At 38.1% G+C, this 23,785-nt stretch overlaps 1 protein-coding gene across 1 annotated transcript in view; it reads right to left on the reverse strand.

Moving 5' to 3' along the window:
* Positions 1–3,581, reverse strand: part of LOC136846250 (lachesin-like) — a 56,456-nt gene extending 52,875 nt beyond the window's left edge. The window contains exon 1 of the mRNA XM_067117056.1: positions 3,405–3,581. Within this exon, the coding sequence (XP_066973157.1) occupies positions 3,405–3,581 (177 nt within the window). The remainder of the gene's footprint in view (positions 1–3,404) is intronic.
* Positions 3,582–23,785: the final 20,204 nt, after the last annotated feature.

Genomic DNA, 23,785 nt, shown 5'->3' on the forward strand with positions numbered 1-23,785 from the left:
ATATTGAATTCCATTTCACTCTTCCAAACAAAGAACGAGGCATAATAATAAGCAGTAAAGAGAATAGTTATAATAACAGGTAGTGAGAATTAGAGGTAGGTAGGAAGGGTGCGACTCGAGAGCAGAGCGAATCACAATTTGTGTCGTTTAAGAAAGGGCATTTTACCGTGTTCGGACCGTGAGAGAAGTCGTTCAAGAAACGAATCCTAAGGCCGAGAAAAGCGGAGCCCATTTCATGTACACAAAGTAAATTAGAAATCGCGTCGGCAATTCCGATCGTTATTGTTTGCATATAGCGGGAATCATTCAAAACCGTGTCAGTGAAGTAGCAAACGAACTGAAATAGCAATTTTACAATAAAGGTACCGTTCAACAACGTAAATTTACGCAGGCAGGCTAGCATTTCTCTTTTCATTCTTTTGTTTAATGTCCGGGTGAGAATACGATAACAAAGACAAAGTTGTTTGGTAATTTAGTTTTCCATCTGTAACGTAAAACGCTATGCATGATTGGTATATTTAAAGTAAAATCTGGATACCTGCATTTGTTTTTATGCGTTGTTTTGAATTTGGTGCTAAAAGGAAATACCCGCCATCTTGGATTCCTCCGCCCGTGTTCGCGCGGTTGTTTTGAAATTGTTCAAACTGTTTGTGAGAGAACCGCCATTTGATGTTGTCGCCGCCTAAGGTTTTTGAAATTTAGGCCTAATGGGACTTTTCCGCCATCTTAAGACCTTGTTATTGTCATCCGCTGTTGTGACCAGACTCTGCCCGAGCCACTCTTGGGTCATTTTTTTCCTTTCGTGCGAACCCACCTCCTAATATCTTAGCTAGACGGACTTGGTAGACAAAAACCAAAAGATAATTTAGGCAGGAAAGATAGGCCTTAGTTAGGAGTAATACCACAAGTTCCTATACAAATACCTGCTATAAAAATCATATAAAGAGAATTTAAAATTTTACGATAAACTTTTGTGACGTCGGCTCCCAGGAAAATTAAGATAATAAAGCCATCCCTAAGGAAGCCAAGACGACGCATCTATCTGATATTATTAAGATCCATGCCATTGTGCATTTATAAGATCTTTGCTTTACATGTTCTCAAACAGCAAGAAATTAGCTGATTGAAAATTCTCTCTCTCTCTCTCTCTCTCTCTCTCTCTCTCTCTCTCTCTCTCTCTCTCTCTCTCGTCATTCAAGTAAGCATTCCTAACCTAAGTGTACGTGACCCTCTTCAAAGAAAGAACGGCCGACACTAGGCTAATTAATTCGAATACAATAAACCAAATAAAAGAAACACCTCTGTCCACAATAGATGAGGACAAGTTAAGAGTAATTACGATACAGTGATAAACTGTCGGTCACGAGTGAGGCCTGCTATCCAGACCGAAGCAAACAGTAGTTTTCACCCTCTGAAAAAGAAGGGGCCAGCACTGGGGCCGGTACTGGGACCAGCCACTCACGAGGATCTTTAAAAAAAAAAAAAAAAAACCCAAATTCACTTTATTCCACAGTGCCAATAATTTGCAGCACTGTCATCACTTGAATAGCTTCTCTCTCTCTCTCTCTCTCTTTTACCTTCCCTTTCTCTCTCATTCGATTGTTGCACTCTGCAGAGGTGTAGAGTGCCTTTCCTCCCATATAGCCTAGTTGGACTCCAGTAGAGGGTCCCTAGGAACACATTGGCACCATAAGTGCCACCAACCAAGCATCAGGAAAATAAATAAAACAAAAAAAAAAGGGAACACAGAAAGAAAGTTCTTCTGGAACCTAACCTGCACCAGTGCCTAGGGATACTGAGTGCCACCAGTGTGACCTGTACACGGCACACCCAAACTACAGTGCCACCTTTTGAAAGGTGCCACGTCATTGAAGAGACACTTCCTCGCTGCCCAAGTACGCCCAGTCGACCCGGTTAGACGCCCTTCCCCACCAGAACCATGGCAGCAGAGCATTATAAAACTTTCCTGGGGCTGGGGACGGCGGCAGGTCTCACCGGCCCGGAACTTACCACCTGGGTTAAGGAGCAAGTGGACGACTTGGCCAAGCGGGAGAAGGAAGAAAGACTCGTATGAAGCAGAGGAAGTATGAAGCCGAGCAAAGGCAATATGAAGAGGAAAGAGAAGAAAGAAGGAGACAGCATGAGTTAGCCTGCAAGGAAACTGAGTTAGCCCTAAAGGAGAAGGAGCTCTGAGCTTGAGAGAGCGAAAATGGAGAATGCCGAAGCTATGGCTAGCCATCAAGCCTTCAGTCCTACACCTGCTGCATCAAACGCTCCAATTTTGAGCATCAATTCCCTAGTCCCCAAGTGGACTGAGGACGAGCCAGAAGCATGGCTGGAGGAGATCGAGGCTCTTTTCGATAACTACAGCACCACGGAGACGGAGAGCCTTAATACTAGCCAAGCATATGGAGGGAAAAGCCAAGGCAGCGCTTCGCTCACTGGAGAAGAGCCAGAGAGGCAACATGGCGGAAGTTCGTAGAGTCATTACCAAGGCCTACGAGATAACCCCAGAAAAATGGAGACAACGGTTCCGAGGTCTTGCCAAGGAAGTCGGCTGGTCTTGGACGGAATGGGCATGTCACAAAACCCAGTCCGGTACGCGCTGGTTCGACTCCTTGGCCTGCACGACGTTTGAGGATCTTTTCAATCGGACCATGCTAGAAGACCTTTTCCAATGTGTGCCTGGGCCCCTTGCTGTATATCTTAATGATAAACAGCCCTCCACACTTATGGAAGTTTGTCGCATGGCTGATTCGTGGGAAACCTTCAATCAGTCGCATAGCACCTCTCAGAAGCGAATCATCCCTCCGGCCTACCTCTCGAACTCCACTCGCCCGAAGAATGGACTGCCTAGCAAGACCCTGTGCAACTATTGCAAGAAGGGGGGCCACGCTGAAGCTGAATGCCGATACAAACTCGGCACTAATAAGCAGCCTAACCCTACCAGCCAGAACTCCGCTCCCGATTCATCCGCTCAGCCCTTTCCTCCAACAGTTACTGCAGGCCACCGAGCCCATCCAAAGGCCCGTGCAAATCCTGTGGGGCTGCTAGCCACTACAATGCTGGATCTCCGGCCTGTCCACATCATGTCCCCACCACCAAATTTGTCAACCTAATCAGCACTTCATTTTCTGCTGCTGGTCCGCACCGGATCCTTTACCCCGAGAGACTGGAAACCCAGTACATCTTGGTGGCCTCTTCAGAGCACTAGCCTGCCCGTGACCCTTCCGGTCACAGTAGACACTGCGGCAGACATTAGCCTGATCACTAGGGCCCAAGTGCCAGCCGGTGCCATGGTTGACGAAGAAACCCGGTGGGAAATGAAGTGGATAGAGGGCCACACCATTACCGTTCCTACGGTCCAACTCCAGGTAATGACACCTTGGGGCACGATACCCCACCGCCTTGGCGTGGTAGGTGGAATTCGGCCCGGAGTGGTCTTCTTGTTGGGTCAGGGGATCTTCTTTGCGGAAGCCCGTTACCAACGCCACTCCAGCCACGTTACCTCCTCCACGGAGGCCCCAGTTGTAACTCCCAACAATGACAAACCTCCCCTTCCGCCCACCAAAGTGGTCCATGGAAGGGGCGCCACCTAACCTATTTCAGGCCTAGCCCTCTCCAATCGCGAAGGGCTGGCCCACCAAGAGGTCCTCCCCTCCGCGAAGAGAGATTCAGGAGGAGCAGTACCGCTGCAGGACGTGCAAGCGGGCAGACCACTCCACAAATTGGGAGGACTGCCCAAGCAAGCAACGCCCAGCGGACGCCCCGAACAAAACTCAGGAGAGGCTACGATCTCCTGCTGGGGCAGGAATCTCTGCCGCAGCCAAACCCAAGTCGTCTGAGAGGTATTGCACCTCTGGACCCCTTGTCAGGCATGCCTGACCCTCAACTGCTGCCAGTGCCACTTGCGAGCACTGAGCAGTGCCAGACTCCGTCCGCCACGGACGTTGAGCTACCAATGGAAAAGGCTCCTATGCCGGGTCTAAATCATGAGGCGAATCCTCCGGGAGATTTAGGATTCCCCATGCAGTTGATCATCGCGACTGAGAGCCTCCAGCACCCGAAGCTTCTTCTTTGCAATTCTTTGACTCCAGGGATGAACCCCTGGAGGATCGAAATGGTACCCCTTCCTTGGAAGACCAGGAACTGGCATCCTCGGACACAGAAGTCGAGATCGCTCGCTCCGGTTGTCGCAGCAGCTGGAGTAGGAGTCCTCCCGCAGCTTTTGCAGTTGCCCTGACTTCGCGCCCGCTAGCCCTTCTGGCCTGTCCCCGGGTCGGTGCTCTCATCACCTGCTAGGCCAGCTACTGATAGGCCTTGGAGGAACCCGAAGAAGAAGGAGAAGGGCGGAAGAGAGCCCAGTAGTTGCAAAGCTATCAAGCTCATCCTGGCACTAGTGCCCTCTCGGCACAGTGCCCCTAACATCTAAGAGTGATCCTGGCCCCTTGCCCAGAGAGGTAGCCAGTGTGATCTCTTCCTTTTACTTGTACCTAGCCTAGGCCGCCTTAAAGTACGGTACATCAATTTAGTAGCCTTGTTCTTTCCACTTACCATCGAGCCGCAGTAATCATGTAAGTAGCCTAACTAATTTCAGTAATCTTAACTATTGTGAAACGAGCCACGATGCTCGTGACACGCATGGCCTAAGACCTCAGTGAGGCACCCATTTATCATAAGAGGCAACCCTCATGAATTAACTAGTAAATTTTAATTGTATTAAACATAAACCATGTTGTAATTTAGTTAGAATATTAACTCTTATGTTGGTGCTACGGTCGGGTTAGGATAGGTTAGGCTAGGGAATCTCATAGAATGTACCACTAGGCTAGGTCTAAAACACATCATGATTGGAGGAGGTAGCCTATAATAACCGTGAGCACCTTCCAGTACTATTAGAATTAGGTAAAGTAGTGAATATAGCTCATATCCTATCTAGGGTTAGGTAGTTCTGTAGCTAGGTAGGCTAACCAGGACTAATCTGCTCAGGGGAAGGAGAGTAACCTACGAGAGGCGAACAGCTTGCTTAGTATAGACCTTCACGCCCGAAAAGGGAGTGAAGGCCCTCTTAAAGGGGGGAGCTTTTATAAATATTTACGCTGTTCGCCCTCGAACATTTAGGGATAGTAGTATCAGCCTGATCAAGACAGGAATTTGCTTTGTCCCACGCTAGGTGCATCTTCAGTTCAAACTTTAACGTCCATTGAAAGGATAGGTAGCATTTAGCCATTTTTCCCCTATAGGAAAATTCCCATATCAGCCTTAAAAATAGGTGGTCCTAAGGTCCTTTTTCCTTTCTACCTGTCTCATGGCGAATGTTTTGAAAACAAGAACGTGGACACCTGGTGTGACTGTTCTGACCTAGGCTGGTCAGGGAACTTCAGAGAGAAACTAGCCGCCGTCTCGGGCAGACGTCTGGAAGGTGGCCCTGTCCCCTTTCTTTTTCTATTATGCTATTAGTGAAGTGAAGAAGCAATTGCGAAGCCCCTCTCGGCGGTGTTGGTGCGCACAACGTTCGTCCTAAGGTAAAGTCGCTTTTTGTTCAAAACTTCGCCCATTCTTTTATCTTTTTTCTGTATTTCGCATTTCTTTTGTTTCCTCCTTCATCCCCCACTTACTGTATATGTGTTTACGAAGTCTAGATTAAGCCTAATTATTATATTGTTAGCTTCAACCCCGTTATTCCAGTAAAATACCTAGGATTTAGGGTAAGCAAAATCAGGTTAAATCTCGATGCTTTTTTATGCCTAAGCGTCCGAATGTTTGGAAGAACCGTTGTTTTAAAATCAAATTCATCTCAAATATTCTTTGTTAAGGTTAATAACCCTTAACTGGCGACCTTTGGCTAATTAACGACTGTTCTTGAGGTTAACTTTTTGGCTTCAAGTGGCAGGTTACGTGTAATCTTGGTTTGCAGGGCCGTAAAATTACGTAAATTGAATAATACATGATCAACCAAGACCCTCACACGTAATAATAATATATATATATATATATATATATATATATATATATATATATATATATATATATATATATATATATATATATATATATAATATCAATATATATAGCTCCAACATCTGTGTCCTGATTTCACCTCTGGGAAATGAACAGTTTCTTCCAGTTGCCTTCGTCATCAACCAATGACAACTTTTGAAAGGAGAAGGAATTATTAGTCTTGGGCCGCTTTTGTGAGAGGCGCCGCCGTTGTTATCAGTGGAATTATTCCTTTTTCTTTTTCTGTTGAGTTTTTTTTTCCCAGGATGAGAAATGAAGTGGTGGAAGGGAAAGGGAATACGAGAGAGACCAGATAAACGTCTACAAACATTATCATTATTATTATTATTATTATTATTATTATTATTGGAAGCATATCAGTTTTCCTGAATCACTTACTGGAACTTGACACGTCATGGAACTTTCTTTATCCTAAGCTTCCTCTTCCAACCTGACTGATTGACTGATTTCAAAACTGCCATCACAACAACAGCTGTAGTCATTGGTGACTGATGTACAGCATTATATATATATATATATATATATATATATATATAAATATATATATATATATATATATATATATATAATGTGTGTGTGTTTGTACGTGTGTGTGTGTGTGAGTGTGTACTGTCAAAAAATGGTAAAAATGAAAAGCAAGTATATTTTTATAAATATGGACTTGAGAGTAAGACAGGATTCGTTAACCTCCACCTCACCCTTAGTTTGAAAAATGTTCAGATACATGAAAATTTATTATTTCAGAGTGTATTCACAAGCGGAAAATAATTAAAAACATTGAATCAAGTGGTTGTACTATAGTTTATTAAATTTCTTTTAAATTTTTTTATTAATACAGTTTGGTTCATGTACCATTGGATCTTATGTGCTTTGGCTTTAAGCCTCTTTTTTTATATCTGGTGTGTTGTTTAGTTCCTTCTCCTGTACTTTGTAGCTCTCATTCAGTTCCTCTTTGTTTTCTTGCTTATTAGCCTCTTGTCTGCCATTTCTTTCAGTTTACTTAAGTTCAGATCCCATGGCCATGATTTGTTTTGCTAGATGCCTTTTCCAAGGCGGTTGCTGTTTTGGTTTCTGTTGGGTTGGTTGTGATGGTGGTGTTAGTGTCTGTATTCCCATGAGTTCTACTACTAGTCTTGCTCCTGCATATGCCAGGTTATTTGCTTCTGTGATACTGGTGGTGTGGATTAGTCTCATTATTTCATTAACTTCACTTGTTTTCTCCCTTATTTTCTTTGTGTTGTAGGCTTTCATGGATGGGATCTTTGTTCTTTCTGTGTCTGTCTTCATCCATTGTTTGATGTTTTCCAACCATTCCGACCTCTCTGTTACATCTTCGGTGTTTCCTCGTGTGTCGTTGTTTGGTAGCTCGTCATTACTGTCGTTTTCTGTGTCATCGTCTCTTAGTTCGTCTTCTTGTCCTTCGTTGCTGGGTGTTATTTCTCTTTCCAGTTCCTCTCTTTTGTTGTGGAGAGCCAGTTCTTTTTCTTTATGTTCCTTACTTGGTCTGCCAGCCTCTGTTCTGTTTGAGGGATGTTATTTCTCTCGCTCCAGATGTTGACCAGTCTTCTTCTGTATCCTCTTTCTGTCGGGTTGCTTCTGATGTAGCATCTCCATATTTCCTTATTTTCTGCTCTTGTCCATTTCTTCTTCTGGTTTGCCTCTGTAGCTCCATTCTCTGGTTGCTAGTTACTGTCGTTGTGGTGGTCAGTTGCTGGGTGACGACCTCCAAGTACCTGACCGTCCTCCCCGTCGATTGGGCTGTATACCTGGCTGCCGGACGAAGCTCCTCTATTGCCAGAGGTTCCATTTATGTCGTTGTCGTTTATTCTTTCATTTCTCTCCATCATTGCTGAGTTTTGCTATTTAACCCATAGCTGGACTTTACCCCATCGGGAATAGGTACTCATTTACAGCTGAGTAGACTGAGGAAATTGTGGTAAAGATCCTTTCCCAAGGAATCAACCAGCCCAAGTGGTGCTTAACCAATCCATCGATGAGCTAAACCACTCTGCCACGGCACCCATTTATTATTATTATTATTATTATTATTATTATTATTATTATTATTATTATTATTATTACCGAACCCAGGGACCTTTCCAGCGAAAGAGAAGGGATTAGCAGTAATCTCATTATCTGCTTAACCTTCCCCGTGAACTAAAAAATGGATATTAGGGAATACATTCACCTATAAGTGTTGTCATATATAATGAACAGCATAATGACAATCTTTTAAACAGGTTTAAAAACGTGAAACCAAGGACATGGAAAATATAATTAACTCTCATTAATGCATAAGAATTTAATTTTGATTTTTATTGTTACTTTATTTTTTAAAATGAAGAGAGACACAATTTATTGTATTAATGCTTAAGAAATTTAATTTTCATTTTCATCTTTATTTTTGAATAATGAAGAGAGACAATTTATTCTATCAATGCTTAGGAAATTTAATTCTTATTATTTTTTGAATAATGAAGATAAGAATAATTTACTTTGACTCGCTTAGAAAAATTTGTATGAAGTCTCCTGGTAAATTAGGTGTCACAATCTTTACGGTCAGAGCCGTCCAGCGCTCCTTGGAGCGTGAACGTTAAATATTTTGCTATTATAAAGATTATAAGCGCTTCCTCCAACTCTGCAATTTTGGTTGTTTGCAAAAGAGGCGATGAAGATTTTTGAGGGAGTGGGCGTTTCCTGTTACATCAAAACAAATTAGGAAATTAAAAATGGACTAAAATTTCTGTACCCAGAGAGAGAGAGAGAGAGAGAGAGAGAGAGAGAGAGAGAGAGAGAGAGAGATCCCTTCTTGGGTATTTATTGAAGAGACTACAAACACTCACACACACCATATATACAATATGAATATATATATATATATATATGTATATATATATATATATATATATATATATATATATATATATATATATATATATATATATATATAAACTTGGGATTTAGGATGAGGTTGGAAGCCCCGTATCAGGACAATTACCCCCCAGTGGACAATTACCCCCATTTCCTCTTACCCCGAGGACAACTACCCCCTAGGACAACTACCCCCTAGGACAATTACCCCCCGAAGACACTAAGTCAGCTTGAAACCATTTAGGAAAAAATTTATAACAAAAATTTTCAAAATTATTTAATTGCAATAGATCGTAAATATTCACCCAGATCTCTGTTTCCATAATTTTCAGTAACTGAAATAATACGGGCTGAAACATCTAAATATTTCTTTCGAGATGGCTGTCTAGCAAAACCTGCAAAAGATTGAACCATATGCATTTGTTGTAACCCTTGCTCTCTTTTAATGTATGTTATAAACTTCCAAATATTTGGATGGCAACAACCAACATTTGCTAAAAAAAACTCCTGTGCCACCCTTCCACTGCATTATTTGTTCTAGGAAGTTCATCTGCAGTTCTGTTATACATATTCCATAACTCTATTCCAAACAATGGTTCGCGCCGTCGTCCTCTTCGACATGGACGTCCTAAGTAGGTGTCTTCAAAGTAATCTTGCACTTCGTATGTTTCAGGGGAGAAATTCACAACAGGGTTTCAAATGATTTATCAACATCACAAGCCGGTACTAGAGCTAAAGCGGCTATCATTTTCATCGCGATGGAAAAACTCTCTATCGTCTTGGTATCGCTGCTGAAATCCATTAGACTGAATTTTCCTGTATATGCTTTTGTAAGAAGTGAAAAAACATCCCTTTATTTCGGTTTGCGGGAATGCCAGTTTTAAACTATTAATCATGGCTTTTTCAAACTCTACCATGATAGTCTTTTGAAAAATCATGTTTCAGTATTTCAACTGCTCCAGTAAGTTCGAATAAGTTGTTTGGCTTTTATCAGGCAAAAAGAGCGTATATTAAAGGCACTGAACGATCATTTATCAGTGCATGAATTGTGTACAATTATGAAAAGATTGTAGGCCCTGTTTTGAACATTCCATCTAGCGACCAATGTGACGTTTGACTTAGGTAATCCAAGTTTTTCTTTGTTCCGAAGATGAGAATTCGTTTCTCAACTGGCCCAGAGTCGAAAAGCAGAAAATCTTGACCATCCTGTGTTTTGGTCTGCTCATCTGTTAAAACAAGTTCTTGGCTATTTAAAGGCAACGGTCTTGAAAGAGATAAACGTTGTCGATATTTTCTAATGTTACGTTTTAAATGATGAATCAGTGGTAGAGTTGCTCCACTTTCTTAATCAATGGTGCTACAAGCTTTCAGAAAGAATTACTTGCGGTGTTTCCTCGGTCTCGATGGCTCGCTTCTTGACCTTTTGGATAGTTAAAGGCAGCTATAATTTTTTGCTTGAGATGGCGCATGGGTGTGGGTATGAAGCCTTCATGACAACTTCTTTGCTGCATATGTATTTTTTACTTTAGCTTTGCAACTGGCTTTGTTTCTTTCTTTCTTAGGCACTCAAAACGACACTAAACCATTAGCCAAATCTTTCTGCTTAACGATATAAATATCCATCAAGCACTAGTCTAATTTTTCCTCTAGAACTTTTGATAAATTCCATGTTGCTTAAGGGATCTCAGCGGTTTCACTAATGCAAAGAAAATAGAGAGAGTCAGCTTGAAACATTTAGGAAAAAATTATCCCAAACAATTTGGAAATTATTTAAATGCACTTAAGAACAATTAAAGAGAGTAAGTAATGACAGAAACTATTTAATTGCACTTAAAGCAAATGAGAGTAAGTAACGACAGAAACTATTTAATTGTACTTAAAAGCAAAACTATTTAATTGCATTTACTGAGATTAACGTCAATTTAATTAAAGGGGGTGGTTGTCCCAGGGGGGTAGTTGTCCTGGGGGTAGTTGTCCTCGGGGTAATTGTCCATGTTACAAATTGTCCATGGGGGATAATTGTCTAGACTATTTAGCCCCATAACGTTATGCGTCAGCTACGAAAGTAATAGGAACTCAGTATTACATTTAACCTGATTAATGATGCTATATTTCATATTAAATAAGCCTTGAAATACTTTGACTAATCTCTCTCTCTCTCTCATTCTCTCTCTCTCTCTCTCTCTCTCTCTCTCTCTGCTGTATAAGATAGTTTCATTGTGGCTGTAATTCGAAAAGTTGAAATACTGATGAGGACTTAAAATATTATATATATATATATATATATATATATATATATATATATATATATATATATATATATATATATATATATATATATATATATATATATATATATATATATATCCAACCAGAGGAGAAGGCATGCCCCAGAAGTCTTGTAAGAAAGGTTTATTAGAAAAAATAGCAAAAAGTTTCAGGAGGAGCATCTTATTTTCACGATAAAGGAAACAACATGCCGACAAGCGAATTGATTGAATAAAATAATAGACATAATATTTTATTGATAAAAGTTTTTACAGGGTTGGAATTAACTCAAGGAAACAAGTATCCAGGAAGGGAAAAAGGGACAGAATGCCAATGTAGGAGTCCCCGTAGGGGGGGGGGGCGGTATGCCGTTCATGCACCTCACGCAGATGCACTGCAGGCATTACTTAAGGTTCTTTGCAGCGTGCCTTCGGCTCCTAGCTGTAACCACTTTCATTCCTTTTACTGTACCTCCTTTCATATTCTTTTTCTTCCATCTTACTTTCCACCTTCTTCTAACAGTTGTTTAATAGTGCAACTGCGAGGTTTTCCTCCTGTTACACCTTTCAAGCCTCTTACTCTCAATTTTCCTTTCAGCGTTGAATGATCTCATAGGTTCCTGCGCTTAGCCTTCGGCCTAAATTGTATATTCTCTCTCTCCCAGTATAGGACCGCAACCAGAACAGCAGAACTCACGAGTGGTAAGTCGGGGAAAAGATTCCTTTGACCCTTCAGTTCACGAGACATTGTAAATGGCACCGCCGCTTTTGTTTATGTAGTTAAATAGTAGTACTATTAGCTGATTGGTGCAGACGTCTCCTTATCAATTATCATATATTTACTTACGTATTTAATAAGAACTAAAAGACGTTGATAGAAAAAATAAGTGTGAAAAATCTGCAACGTGAAAAATGGGGTTTTAAGTGTTTCTTTTCAGGATTATATAAAACGCTTTAGGAGTAAGGAAATTACGTAGAGTAATACCCTCATGCATTGCCGTCTGGCTCCTGAGACTGACGAAGGAGACGTGGAGGGGTTCGATCCCGACGTGAGTCAGAAATTTATTTCTGTTCCACACGTGATTGTGTGTTGATTATTTTATTATATATATATATATATATATATATATATATATATATATATATATATATTCAGAGAGAGAGAGATAAGAGAGAGAAAAACAGAGAGAGAGAGAGAGAGAGATATTAGAAGAAGCAATGGTGCCTTCTGTCCATACACCACGCCCTTCCCTATCCTGAAAGAGTGATATTCATGCAGGTATGTTAATACTTCTGATAGAATTTTGAACACAACTTATGCGGCATTCATTGTCTTGCATGTTCGTTGCTCATCATAATTAGATAATGGCAAGTTACTATAGAGTTTCATAGCATCTCATTCTAGAGTTTCAATTACATGATGCAAATTAAAGGCTTGCAAAACGGTAATAGAGCCAACCATGATTGCATATAATTACAAAACCATAATGACTTTGAGCTTAAGAAATTATGTATTCTGTATTTATACGGCGCAGTGGTTTTGAAAAGGGGTTGGTGGTGGTTAATATTAAATCTAATGAAAGTGGGCTTTTCCCTCATAATCTATGTCTAACCTTAACTTGGAAATATGCTTTCCTCCAGACATAATTATGAACGATACGTTTCGCGATACTGATTTCACTTCCTTTTGACAGGAAAACTGTTCAATTCATAATGCACACAACGTTAGGCGATGGTTTACAGAACAACCAGATATTGAACTCCTGGAATGGCCTAGCAAAGGGGGCGACATGAACCCTGTAGAGCATGTAAGAGGAAATATAGTTAGCTGTTGGGAGCAAGGACAGGAGCGATCTCACCAAGCAACGTCTGCTTGAGCACCCATTGCGGGAGTGGGAGTCATGCCGACGAAATCATACAATAAATGATTTACAACCGCGCCGCGTCCATGCCAGACAGGGTGCAGGAGTTGATCGCAAACGATGGAGGCTGGACAAGATATTGATTCATATGTGGTTTCAATGTTATTTAGTTATTAGGTTTCTACTCCGGTGATGGAAATAAACATGGTGGCAAGTTACATTTTGGTCTACGCTGTCGATTATCAAAGAACAAAATGCTTGCCAACTTGAAGTCTGCATAATACCAATTGGGATTGGATATATATTATTATTATTATTATTATATTATTAGTAGTAGTAGTAGTAGCAGTAGTAGTAGTAGTAGTAGTATGGCTCACACAATAATTCTATTTTTGAAATATCATTTTCATGGTTCTGAATATTCGAGAAATATGTCATACATTCTTTAAAGGAAGTATATAAATGAAATTACTGGAAACTTTAAGACGAAATGTGAACACGTCTACTACAAGGATATTTCAGTGTCTCATGACCTTTTGAACCTCAAGACTGAACAACTTCATGCAAAGGTCAATCCTCAGTTAAAAAAAAAGAGACACGATGATGCCATCTGTCCTTAATCTCGTTGTGCAGGGCAGAAACGTTGAACAATGACAAAGCATGGAAGGAAGGGAGGCGACGTTGACGATATTTTCTGTATTTGTAAAACCTTTTGAGTTTGCTGCAGAATTTCCTTCAGAAAACAAATGCAGTAACTACATTTGAATAAAACTTTTATGAACTTATTTCTTTAAAATCATATGCATAGTCCACAACCCATTTCAGAAGACGAGAGAGAGAGAGAGAGAGAGAGAGAGAGAGAGAGAGAGAGAGAGAGAGAATGGGTATCATGTAATAATCACACAAATACCTAAGTGTAATTGTTTCTTAATGACATCAGATAAATTTATTTTGCTAATCTATTTTCTTAAATGGTGGCCAGCATTCTTTTATGATATTAATGAGTGAACAGCCAAGACATGCCATTGCTCCAGCATTTACGTGGAAAACAAGTTCTTTCCTCATTCCTCTCTTGGAAGCTGAGGAGAACCACTGTCAGGCAGCCTCTTTAAAGAGATGAACATAAAAATATATAGCTTTTTAAATATTGTTTGTTAATTAATATATATATATATATATATATATATATATATATATATATATATATATATATATATATATATATATATATATATATATATATATTATATAATCCATTTGCATTTCACCCGGCAATGTTGACTAGATGAGCGTGTTTATTGGGAAGTGTACAAGATATTAGTACAGTATAAATGAAATGCTCTCTGCTATGCTATTCTTCTACTTCGACCACCTGCAGAGGGACCTTGGTTGGATGGCTTCCACTTAAAAGATTGGTTGCAGATGAATGACACTTTTCTAAGTTGACAGATTCCAGATCAAGCTCTTATGGTATGAACCTATGAAATCATGGGAGGTCACATTCCACTTTTTTGGTCTGATGGTTGGCTGCACCATCAATGACTCCAGCCTTGGCTCTGAGACATAAATATTAGCTTTATTAGCAATTATACTTCAAATACTTGGTGTTGGTTATTGATCCACATAGAAACGCCAACACATATAAATGATGATATATATATATATATATATATATATATATATATATATATATATATATATATATATATATATATATATATATATATATATATATATATAATATATATATATATATATATATATATATATATATATATATATATATATATATATATATATATGAATATCTTTCCTGTAATACTACAGTGTAATATGAAAATAAGAAGGCCCATAAAACACTATTTAAACTTGTTGAAACCATATGTTTCAGGCACTTGTTTCTGCTGTTCACTGGTAGAATATGGACAGGTGGAAAGTTACAATGGTATATATACAAAAACATGAAAGGTGTGGCCTTGGGCCTCCGATGTTAAGGAGGTGGCGTTTCTTAGAAGGAGGAGATTGACCAAATTCCCTAGTGGTTTTGGCCTCATTAGCTCCTGTTTGGCGATGGATCTGGCGGTCGCGTTTCTTGGGTCATCTTCCTTAAAGGGGTCCGAGGATTAGGTGTCAATGGCGTCCGATTTCCAATGTCCCTCCTGACAGGTTCATATTGTTGGTTTGATTGATGATAGCAGATTCCAGCATCTTTCTTTTGTCACGGACAGCTACTCTTGAAAACCAACTCCGCCCCACTCAGTTAATGACATGCCCTGTATTTCTAATATAGGAAAATTCCGAACTCTCCAGCGTAGCGTACTGATCTTTTGTGCTCTGTTATTCTTTGCGAGAGCGATCTACCTGTCTCGCCTACATAGATGTCGCGACAATTACTACACGGTCGCAAAGAATAACAGAGCACAAAAGATCAGTACGTTACGCTTCGGAGATTTCGGGAATTTTCCTACATATTAGAAATACAGGGCATGTCATTAACTGGAGTGGGGCGGAGTTGGTTTTCAAGAGTAGCTGTCCGTACAAAAGAAAGATGCTGGAATCTGCTATCATCAATCAAACCAACAATATGAACCTGTCAGGGAGGACATTGGAAATCGGACGCCATTGACACCTTAATCTCGGACCCTTTTGAAGAAGATGACCCAAGAAACGCCGACCGCCAGATCCATCGCCAAACGGGGAGCTAATGAGGCCAAAACCACTAGGGGAATTTGGTCAATCTCCTCCTTCTTAAGAAACGCCACCTCCTTAACATCGGAGGCCTAAGGCCACACCTTCATGTTTTTGTATATATACCATTGTAACTTTCCACCTGTCCATATTCTACCAGTGAACAGGGCACAGAAACAAGTGCCTGAAAATATGGTTTCAACGTTTAAATAGTGTTTTATGGGCCTTCTTATTTTCATATATATATATATATATATATATATATATATATATATATATATATATATATATATATATATATATATATATATACACACACACACACGTGTGTGTGAATACCGTATTGTTTTTTATGATTGTTTTATGTGTTTAAAAGGATATTTATTTTGTCTTAGGCAAGAACTAAAGACTTGAAATTTGCGTGCAACAATGAAAATAGACAATGCTTATTTTATTACAGGCTACTGTAGAATTTTTTGTACATGGTACACAAAAGATATATACACTTGATATCCGAGTAACCAAGCTATAAAGAATATTAACTAAGTATAATTTGAAAGTATAAGAGCATTTAGCAGCAGCCTGTGGCTGATAAATTATGATTCAAACTGTGGCACAATGAGATTACGTTATAGTAAGAATAACTCCCACATTAAAAAGTTGTCAGAGTGATCTCCGCAGCGGTCGGTGGAAAGGAAACTTTGCTCTTAGCTGACCTCTCTTGGCCCTTCTTCTTGGGTAGACGTCCTATATTCTTGGCCGCAACGAATGAGCTAAAAAAATGTTATCCGACAACTGCTACAAAGTGTCTAAAAATAGAATTCCTATCACGATCGCCAATCATTTCATGAAAATTTTCATCTTCTAAACTCATGTGTATCTGTTGGGGAATTCAAAATTTCAATAATTTTTATTCATCCATGTTCTTTTCACACAAAAAAGAGATTCATTTCTAATAACGGTATACACAACGATTGGCTGTTCAAGAAAGAACTACTTTTCCTCCGCTGTTGGATTGAATTACACAGATTTGACGGAATTTGCAGCTTAGAACAGAATATATTCAAAGGAAATTAGTTGGATTACACAAAACAAATGCAGAGCCTCATTGCATATGACAATGGTAAATCGCATCTGCACCTGTAGTTGTTGATATGAATATAAGCTGTAATATGGGGAGGTGATAGTGGACTACAAATGAGATACAAAGGTGGAATTTTGCCATTAGAGTGCGCGAGTCATAAATTGGGTGATCTTCATTGAATATGTCTAATATGTACGTCATATTATTATTATTATTATTATTATTATTATTATTATTATTATTATTATTATTATACTGGATAACCAGGGAAAGCGAAGATAAAAATTCAAACTTGGCCTGCAAAAAGTTAGGACATAACAGTTGACTTATCCTTTTGATGGTCAATGAGTCTCTTGAAACTTCAGATATCTGTCACTGGGAAAACAGGCGATGTAAAATTTAGAAAATGTGAAATAGAAAGAAGCCGCAATAATAATTTATTTACTCCTTTGATAAGGGCGTAATCTACATGTGTATTTCTTAGATTATTTTATCATAAATTGTGCTCACTGGATGTAGGAAACGGAAAAGTCCTCTACTGGGAAGGCAACACGTTCGAAATTTTCCCCTTAATTTTTTTTCTTTTTAGACGAAAGGGTTTTAGATAGTGTAAAGCAATTAAAAATCCATTTGAATATGAGTGTCGGACTGTAATGTTCATGAATTGCTCATAACGAATCAAACTTTATTTCTCAGTTTCGACCTATTTTTCCATATGTATTCTTTTTGCATCATAGACTTACTGATAAAAATTGGAATGAAAATTCTAAGCCTTCTTAATAGAAAATTAGAAAGTGACGTTTTTGCTTATTATGTCTTTTAATAATGAACACTGTTTAGAGTGGTGAGATGGGCCACAGACAGTCGATGACAAATGTATCCAGAGCTCTGTATTAGTCTGAAAAGAGATATTATGATATTCATAAGCTAGAGAGGTATCCACAAATTCGATTCACAGACTACTAGTAAACTTTGTGTGCAATAACAAGCATTTAACCTAACATGATACACAAATTACGACGTACTGGATGAAAGAGCTTAAAGCATTTCAAACGATGAATATCCATGACTGTACTCTGTAGCATTCCAGGAGAGAAAGAGAGAATATTATGTCCATCCCTTCCCAACAGGAAACATACCTTCTAATAGTAGAGAGAGAGAGAGCTCTTCTTACAGCCTATGATCCTCAAGTTTAATGAGCCAGCCTCAGGCTTTGTATCTCCGCCTTACATGACGGTTCCTAGTATTTGTGACAGTAATGTAAGATGGGTTCTTCTGACATTTATGTGATGGTGTATATCTATACATACATACATACATACACACACACACACACATATATACTCGTATATACATACAGTATATATATGACATTTGAATGCACACTTCGTTGTAATCAGTTTCCATTTGTCTTCAGTTGTATCTGGCCTTCACAATGACTTCATCATTTACGTAAGCATGAATATCTTTCGGAAGTATTTTGATCTCTTAAATGCTATTTGGCGTTGTCTGTCTTACGCAGTGTGTTATATAGTTTTCTTCCTGAATTTCATGTAATAGTGTGAACCTTAACCAGTTTTCTTGAAGCCATATTGTAACACCAGGAAAAACCAAGAAATTTAGGCACATGAAGACTACTTTGGTTTTGGTTTCCTTCTTTTCTGAAGGAAGAGTTTTATTTTGAGTGAGATTTTAGATGGCCGGGACTGGTTGATTAGGCGCAGTCCTAAACTGAGCAATCAGAAGCTCATGAACATACTGTTAAAGTCCCATATGATGAGGAGAAGGTTTCGCAGTTAAGCCCTGATAATTTTAATGAATGGAAAGTGAATCACTTCAGCAGGCTGATCCAAATGCTGAAGTTATAACTATTACAGGTTACGTGGACCCTCCTCCGTATAAAAAAAGAAAAGTTAAAAATAACAAATACCAATGGATCCAAAATACAAAAAAATTACCAAGTATTCAAATGCTTCCATTGACTGCTTAGATTATTTATATATTTTTCTCCTGCTGAATTACTTGAGCTTTTTTTTTATGAGCTGAATCTTTTTGCAGAGCAATATACACAAATTATTGTCTGTCAAAACACTTGACCGATAAAGATATTTTCGGCTATACCAATAATATCTAGGTATAACCCTACTGGTTAGGTTTTTGGTGTTCAACTACAAGGCTGTTAATGATGCTATGAGAAAAGATGGTCTGATTTATTCAAGAGGTGGCTACATTTCAAAACTAAAAAAGAGCTGGAAAGGGAGGATAGATATGCAAAGCTGTAACCAACGACAACTCATGTTCTGAATAGATATATGCTACACTTAATTCTAGCAGAATGCATTTCTCATGTTAAATTCATGATGGAATACTTTGGAAAACATCGTTGCAAACCAACTATAAGAAATAAAACAGTAGGAATTAGCTAGTAAATCTGGAACCAAAGTATCTTACGATAACTTTTTATCTTTGTTTTATACAAAGGTAAGATTTACAAGGGAAACCGTGACAATAAAAGAAAATCTGACAAGTGTGCTCCAACATCTTTTAACATATTTGGGAAATACAGGAACAACAGAGAATGTTTCCCAGTCCACACCTTTTTTTAAAGTAATTTGTTCAATATCACACCTCTTTTGTGTGAACTTAAAAGACAGCGAGTGAACGGCAATGGCACAACATAAGACTTCCCAAGCACTACTGAACAGATACTATTAAAGATAGTTGTGTAGTAAATGTTTCAACATCGTTTCATGGAACTCTGGCCTAATGTGTCAGTTGGTGCAGTAGAATCAAACCCTAAAAGCAGGAGAATTAATTGGAATTGGCGCAGTAGATGGAATGCTTGATTCAATTATTGCAGCATTAAAAGTCTGGAATCGAAGGTAAAACGAAATATTTTTAGATATTTCATGAAGTGAAGGCCAGTGATATATAGGCGCGGCAAGTCATGAAATTCGGGTTACGAATTTATGACCGCTGCACAAAACCAGGCTCCTGTGGGCACAAGAAAAGTTCATAGACTCAGACCTATTTCAGTAAAAACTCTTGGGGGTGGGGTGGGGGGGCTCAAGATGAATGGAGGTTGTGGAAGATGACTGAAAGGAAGGCCATGAAAGGCGAATTTTCATAGAGAATCTTTGCGTCACACGGAGTTGAAAGAACGTTTAATCAACATGAAAATAAAGAAGTACCAAAAATGAACCTTTAAGATTCTATAAAAATGAACCTTCAAGAATCTATATCATACTGCTCTCGTTTGGTCTCCGACAAAATACACGTTATGTTAATATGATCATCTGAAATACAATACATCGTAATTTCCTTAAGAGGGTTAATAGAAACTTCTGAAAATACTGACATCAAGAATGCCGTTAATGATATGTGAAATGAAGATACCAATAAACCCTTCAGTTCTTAGGAGGGGAGACACGAAGCGTCTGAATGATGCAATCATAATAGGATAATAAACACAAGAATGTGAATTATAATGATCATGACTGAAGCGTGGAGGAAATATACTGGAAAGCTAACGCACGGAAATGAATGGGTAAATGATTAAATTATGGAAGTGGTTAGAAAGAAGAAATATATAGATGATGAAAACGGTTATATGCAGCTTTATTTTATAATATATATATATGTATATAATATATATATATATATATATATCTATATATATATATATATATATATATATATATATATATATATATATATATATATATATATATTCTAAATATATGAACAGAAAAAATGTATATATACTTTATATATATATATATATATATATATATATATATTATATATATATATATATATATATATATATATATATATATATATATATATATATATATGTGTGTATATATATACATACATATATACGATTGTCTTATACGTTTTTCGTTTAATTTAACTTTGGATAAATTGTTGCACCTAATTTAGAAACAATATGGATATTTTGGTCTCCTGCTTAATGACAGTTACCCTACCTCTACACAAGATGTACATTCAATTACTTGAACTAATAATCAAACACAATTCATTGCGCTCTGAATAATATCATTATTTTCCTTCCATAATTTATTAATAGCCTTATGCTTTTCTACCGCTTGATGCTGTCTCTACTTCTATGTTCATGGAATATGTTTCCTATCTCCATAAATAAATCTCCAGTCATTCATATTTGAGAATATATGTTAATCATACAAAAATCTTTTATAATGACAAGAGTAAAAGGGAACACTAACACATCATGGGACAAGTTATGTGATATTCTGACACGCTCGAAGCATCATAATGAAGTTACAAGGATGTTTTCTCCTTGAAATGGTCCATTGACTCGGTCGACCAAGCTGTAGCGAAACATTCCCGCCCGAAATCAAGACTTTTTATCTCTGTCCATCTGTCAGTCTGTCTGTTGCTGTTGTCTCTCAGGACTAACGTCCAATGGTAGCTCTGAGAATCTGAGGACATATTCTGTCATTAAAGAAGAAACTATTTTACATCTTAGAAAGACAGCAAATAAATTTCTTATCAACAACTGAGTCAATGGGATGGAATCAAGTTTCTCCTGAAAATGATGCCTAAACAGGAAGCATTGTGAAGGAAATTAAATATTTTTAACAGTCTTTCGACGTTCATTTCGGTAACAGAGATCGTCTCTTGGCCTTGGAGAATCCACGATTACCAGTATTGAAAGACATTCTAACCCCTCATTATAAAGTAATAATTAAATATTCTTAAGGTGAATCCAAAGTGGAAAAACTCATTTTTGCTGTAAAATTTTCGGTTCGATAAATAGTACATAAGGTGATTTATTGACAGCGGCTGTTCTGCCTTATGATTATTAAAAACTAGCAATCCAGACTGTTCTTCAGTGGAATATCAGGTAAAATCCAAGGTGAGTAATGAATTGTTTTCCAAAAAATAGCAAATGGTTACACGACAAAATATGGGAAACCGACTGATTATGACACTTTTTTCTCCCGGACTTATTCTGCGAGTGTGTTTTGCGCATCCATCATCTTTTATGGCAAAACGAGTTCACGTAGCCAAATGAAAATGCTTCCGTTCATGCAACTTTTTATCAACATTTCGGTGGTATAATTAATCTATGACGTTGTCATCTTAAACGGCAAAACTTCAGTCTAATTATTTTCCACATCGTTATACACATATACAAATGTATTATATATATATAATGTATGTATATATATATATATAATGTATATATATATATATATATTATATATATATATATATATATATATATTTTTTTTTACCACCTATAAATCAAATTTTCAAGTAAAAAAAAACGAAAGTTTCACGAAAATATAATTAGAAATAAAAATTAAGTTTCTTTCCACCCAGCTAAGCCAAATTCTCAAAATCTTCAGTCGCTCATCTCTGTAGGAAGTCATTTCGAAATACATCATAGTCATATTGCCAGCTCTAATATGCAGGATGTGAAATCACCAGAAAATCTGATAGCGCCGGGATACAGCCATTACTTAACGAGGCATTCCTCGGAAACTACCAGATTTCTCGTAATATGTTATATTATAATATTCTGATATTCGTTGCATGATATTTCGTGAGACACATATAGCATCCAGAGAGAGAGAGAGAGAGAGAGAGTGTATCCGAAGATTTACAGGAGTGAAAATAAGTGGGGTTATGATATACATGTACAGGGTGATAAAGCTGAGGCGTAGAATAACAAAGGTAATAAAGGACCTAGAGAGTTAAGAATAAGTGATAAGGAAAAGCTACTTAAAAAAAGAGGTTAAAGGAACAAAGGCGTGAAAGATAAACTAGCTAAATCTGAATAAATAAAAAAATGTGTGGATTGAAAAGTATTGCAAAGAAAATGTCATTGAGGGAAATAGAAAAGGGTGTAAAAACCAACAAACCTGTAGATAATGAAGGACAAAAGAGGAGAAAATATAGCTGAACACCTGCATGGTCAGAACAGAGGCAGATGAAGGAAGAGAGGAAGAAGAGTTCTTAAACGATCCGACCAAGAAGGCAGTGAAGAAGAAAAACAGTAAAAATATGAAAGATTTGTTCTGTAAAATAAGAATTATTACAATAACTAATCTGCTGCAAAGACAATGTGTTAAATCTGCCGAAGACGAAGAAGCAAGGAGAAAAAATTACGTTCGCCCATTTTACAAAGCAAGAAAGGTTATCTTCTTAAGGTTACCGCCGTTGAACACAACCTTCGTTGATAGAATTTGCCTTGTATTTTTCAATACGAATTCCTATCTTTTTCAAAGTATTTTGGGAGTTTGAACTCAATTATGTTTTCAGTTAACATTAAAAAAGTAAAATATATACAGAGAAAGCCAGAATAAAACCTGATTTAGTAAGTGTAATTAGGGAGGGTGGGCAAGGGGCAAGCATCGATCTCCTCTCTGCAGCCTGCTAAATGGGGTAGGATCAAGGGGCGGTCAGAGAGTGAGTTGTGAACAGATTTTTTCCCAACAACAAACTAAGCAATATTTGTCAACATTAGTGCAGATGAGTGATCCAAACACCAAATGTAGTGACTGCACATTCATCTTGAGCGAGGAGGATGACCTAGAAGATGGAAGTAGTGCTTTTAGAAATTGCTCTGACGGTCTGTGGGATGGGAATCAGTAACTGTAATTGTATTCGATGGTACTCAGTTATTCCTCGCGTGATTCGCCAATTTTTCTGATGAGATTCAGCGAGAGAGATGAGAGCTAATCTTAAATATATGTTTATCTTCAACTTCAGATAACCATTCTAAGAAGTCAAATATGTTTACCAGGGGTTAACTCAAAGAATTTATTGAAGGTCTTCCCTCGATAAGTTCTAAAATTTGTTGAACAAAGGTTCGAGTTAAACTTCGAAAACTTGTTAACGTTAGAACTCTGATCGAGAAGGTGGCCGTGAAGGTAAAAGGTATGGGAACGAGAGACAGAGATGTGACGCGAATTCATGAGCGGAAATACCGTGAAAAA

Source organism: Macrobrachium rosenbergii, chromosome 15, assembly GCF_040412425.1.
Source record: "Macrobrachium rosenbergii isolate ZJJX-2024 chromosome 15, ASM4041242v1, whole genome shotgun sequence".
Taxonomy (NCBI): Eukaryota; Metazoa; Arthropoda; class Malacostraca; order Decapoda; family Palaemonidae; genus Macrobrachium; species Macrobrachium rosenbergii.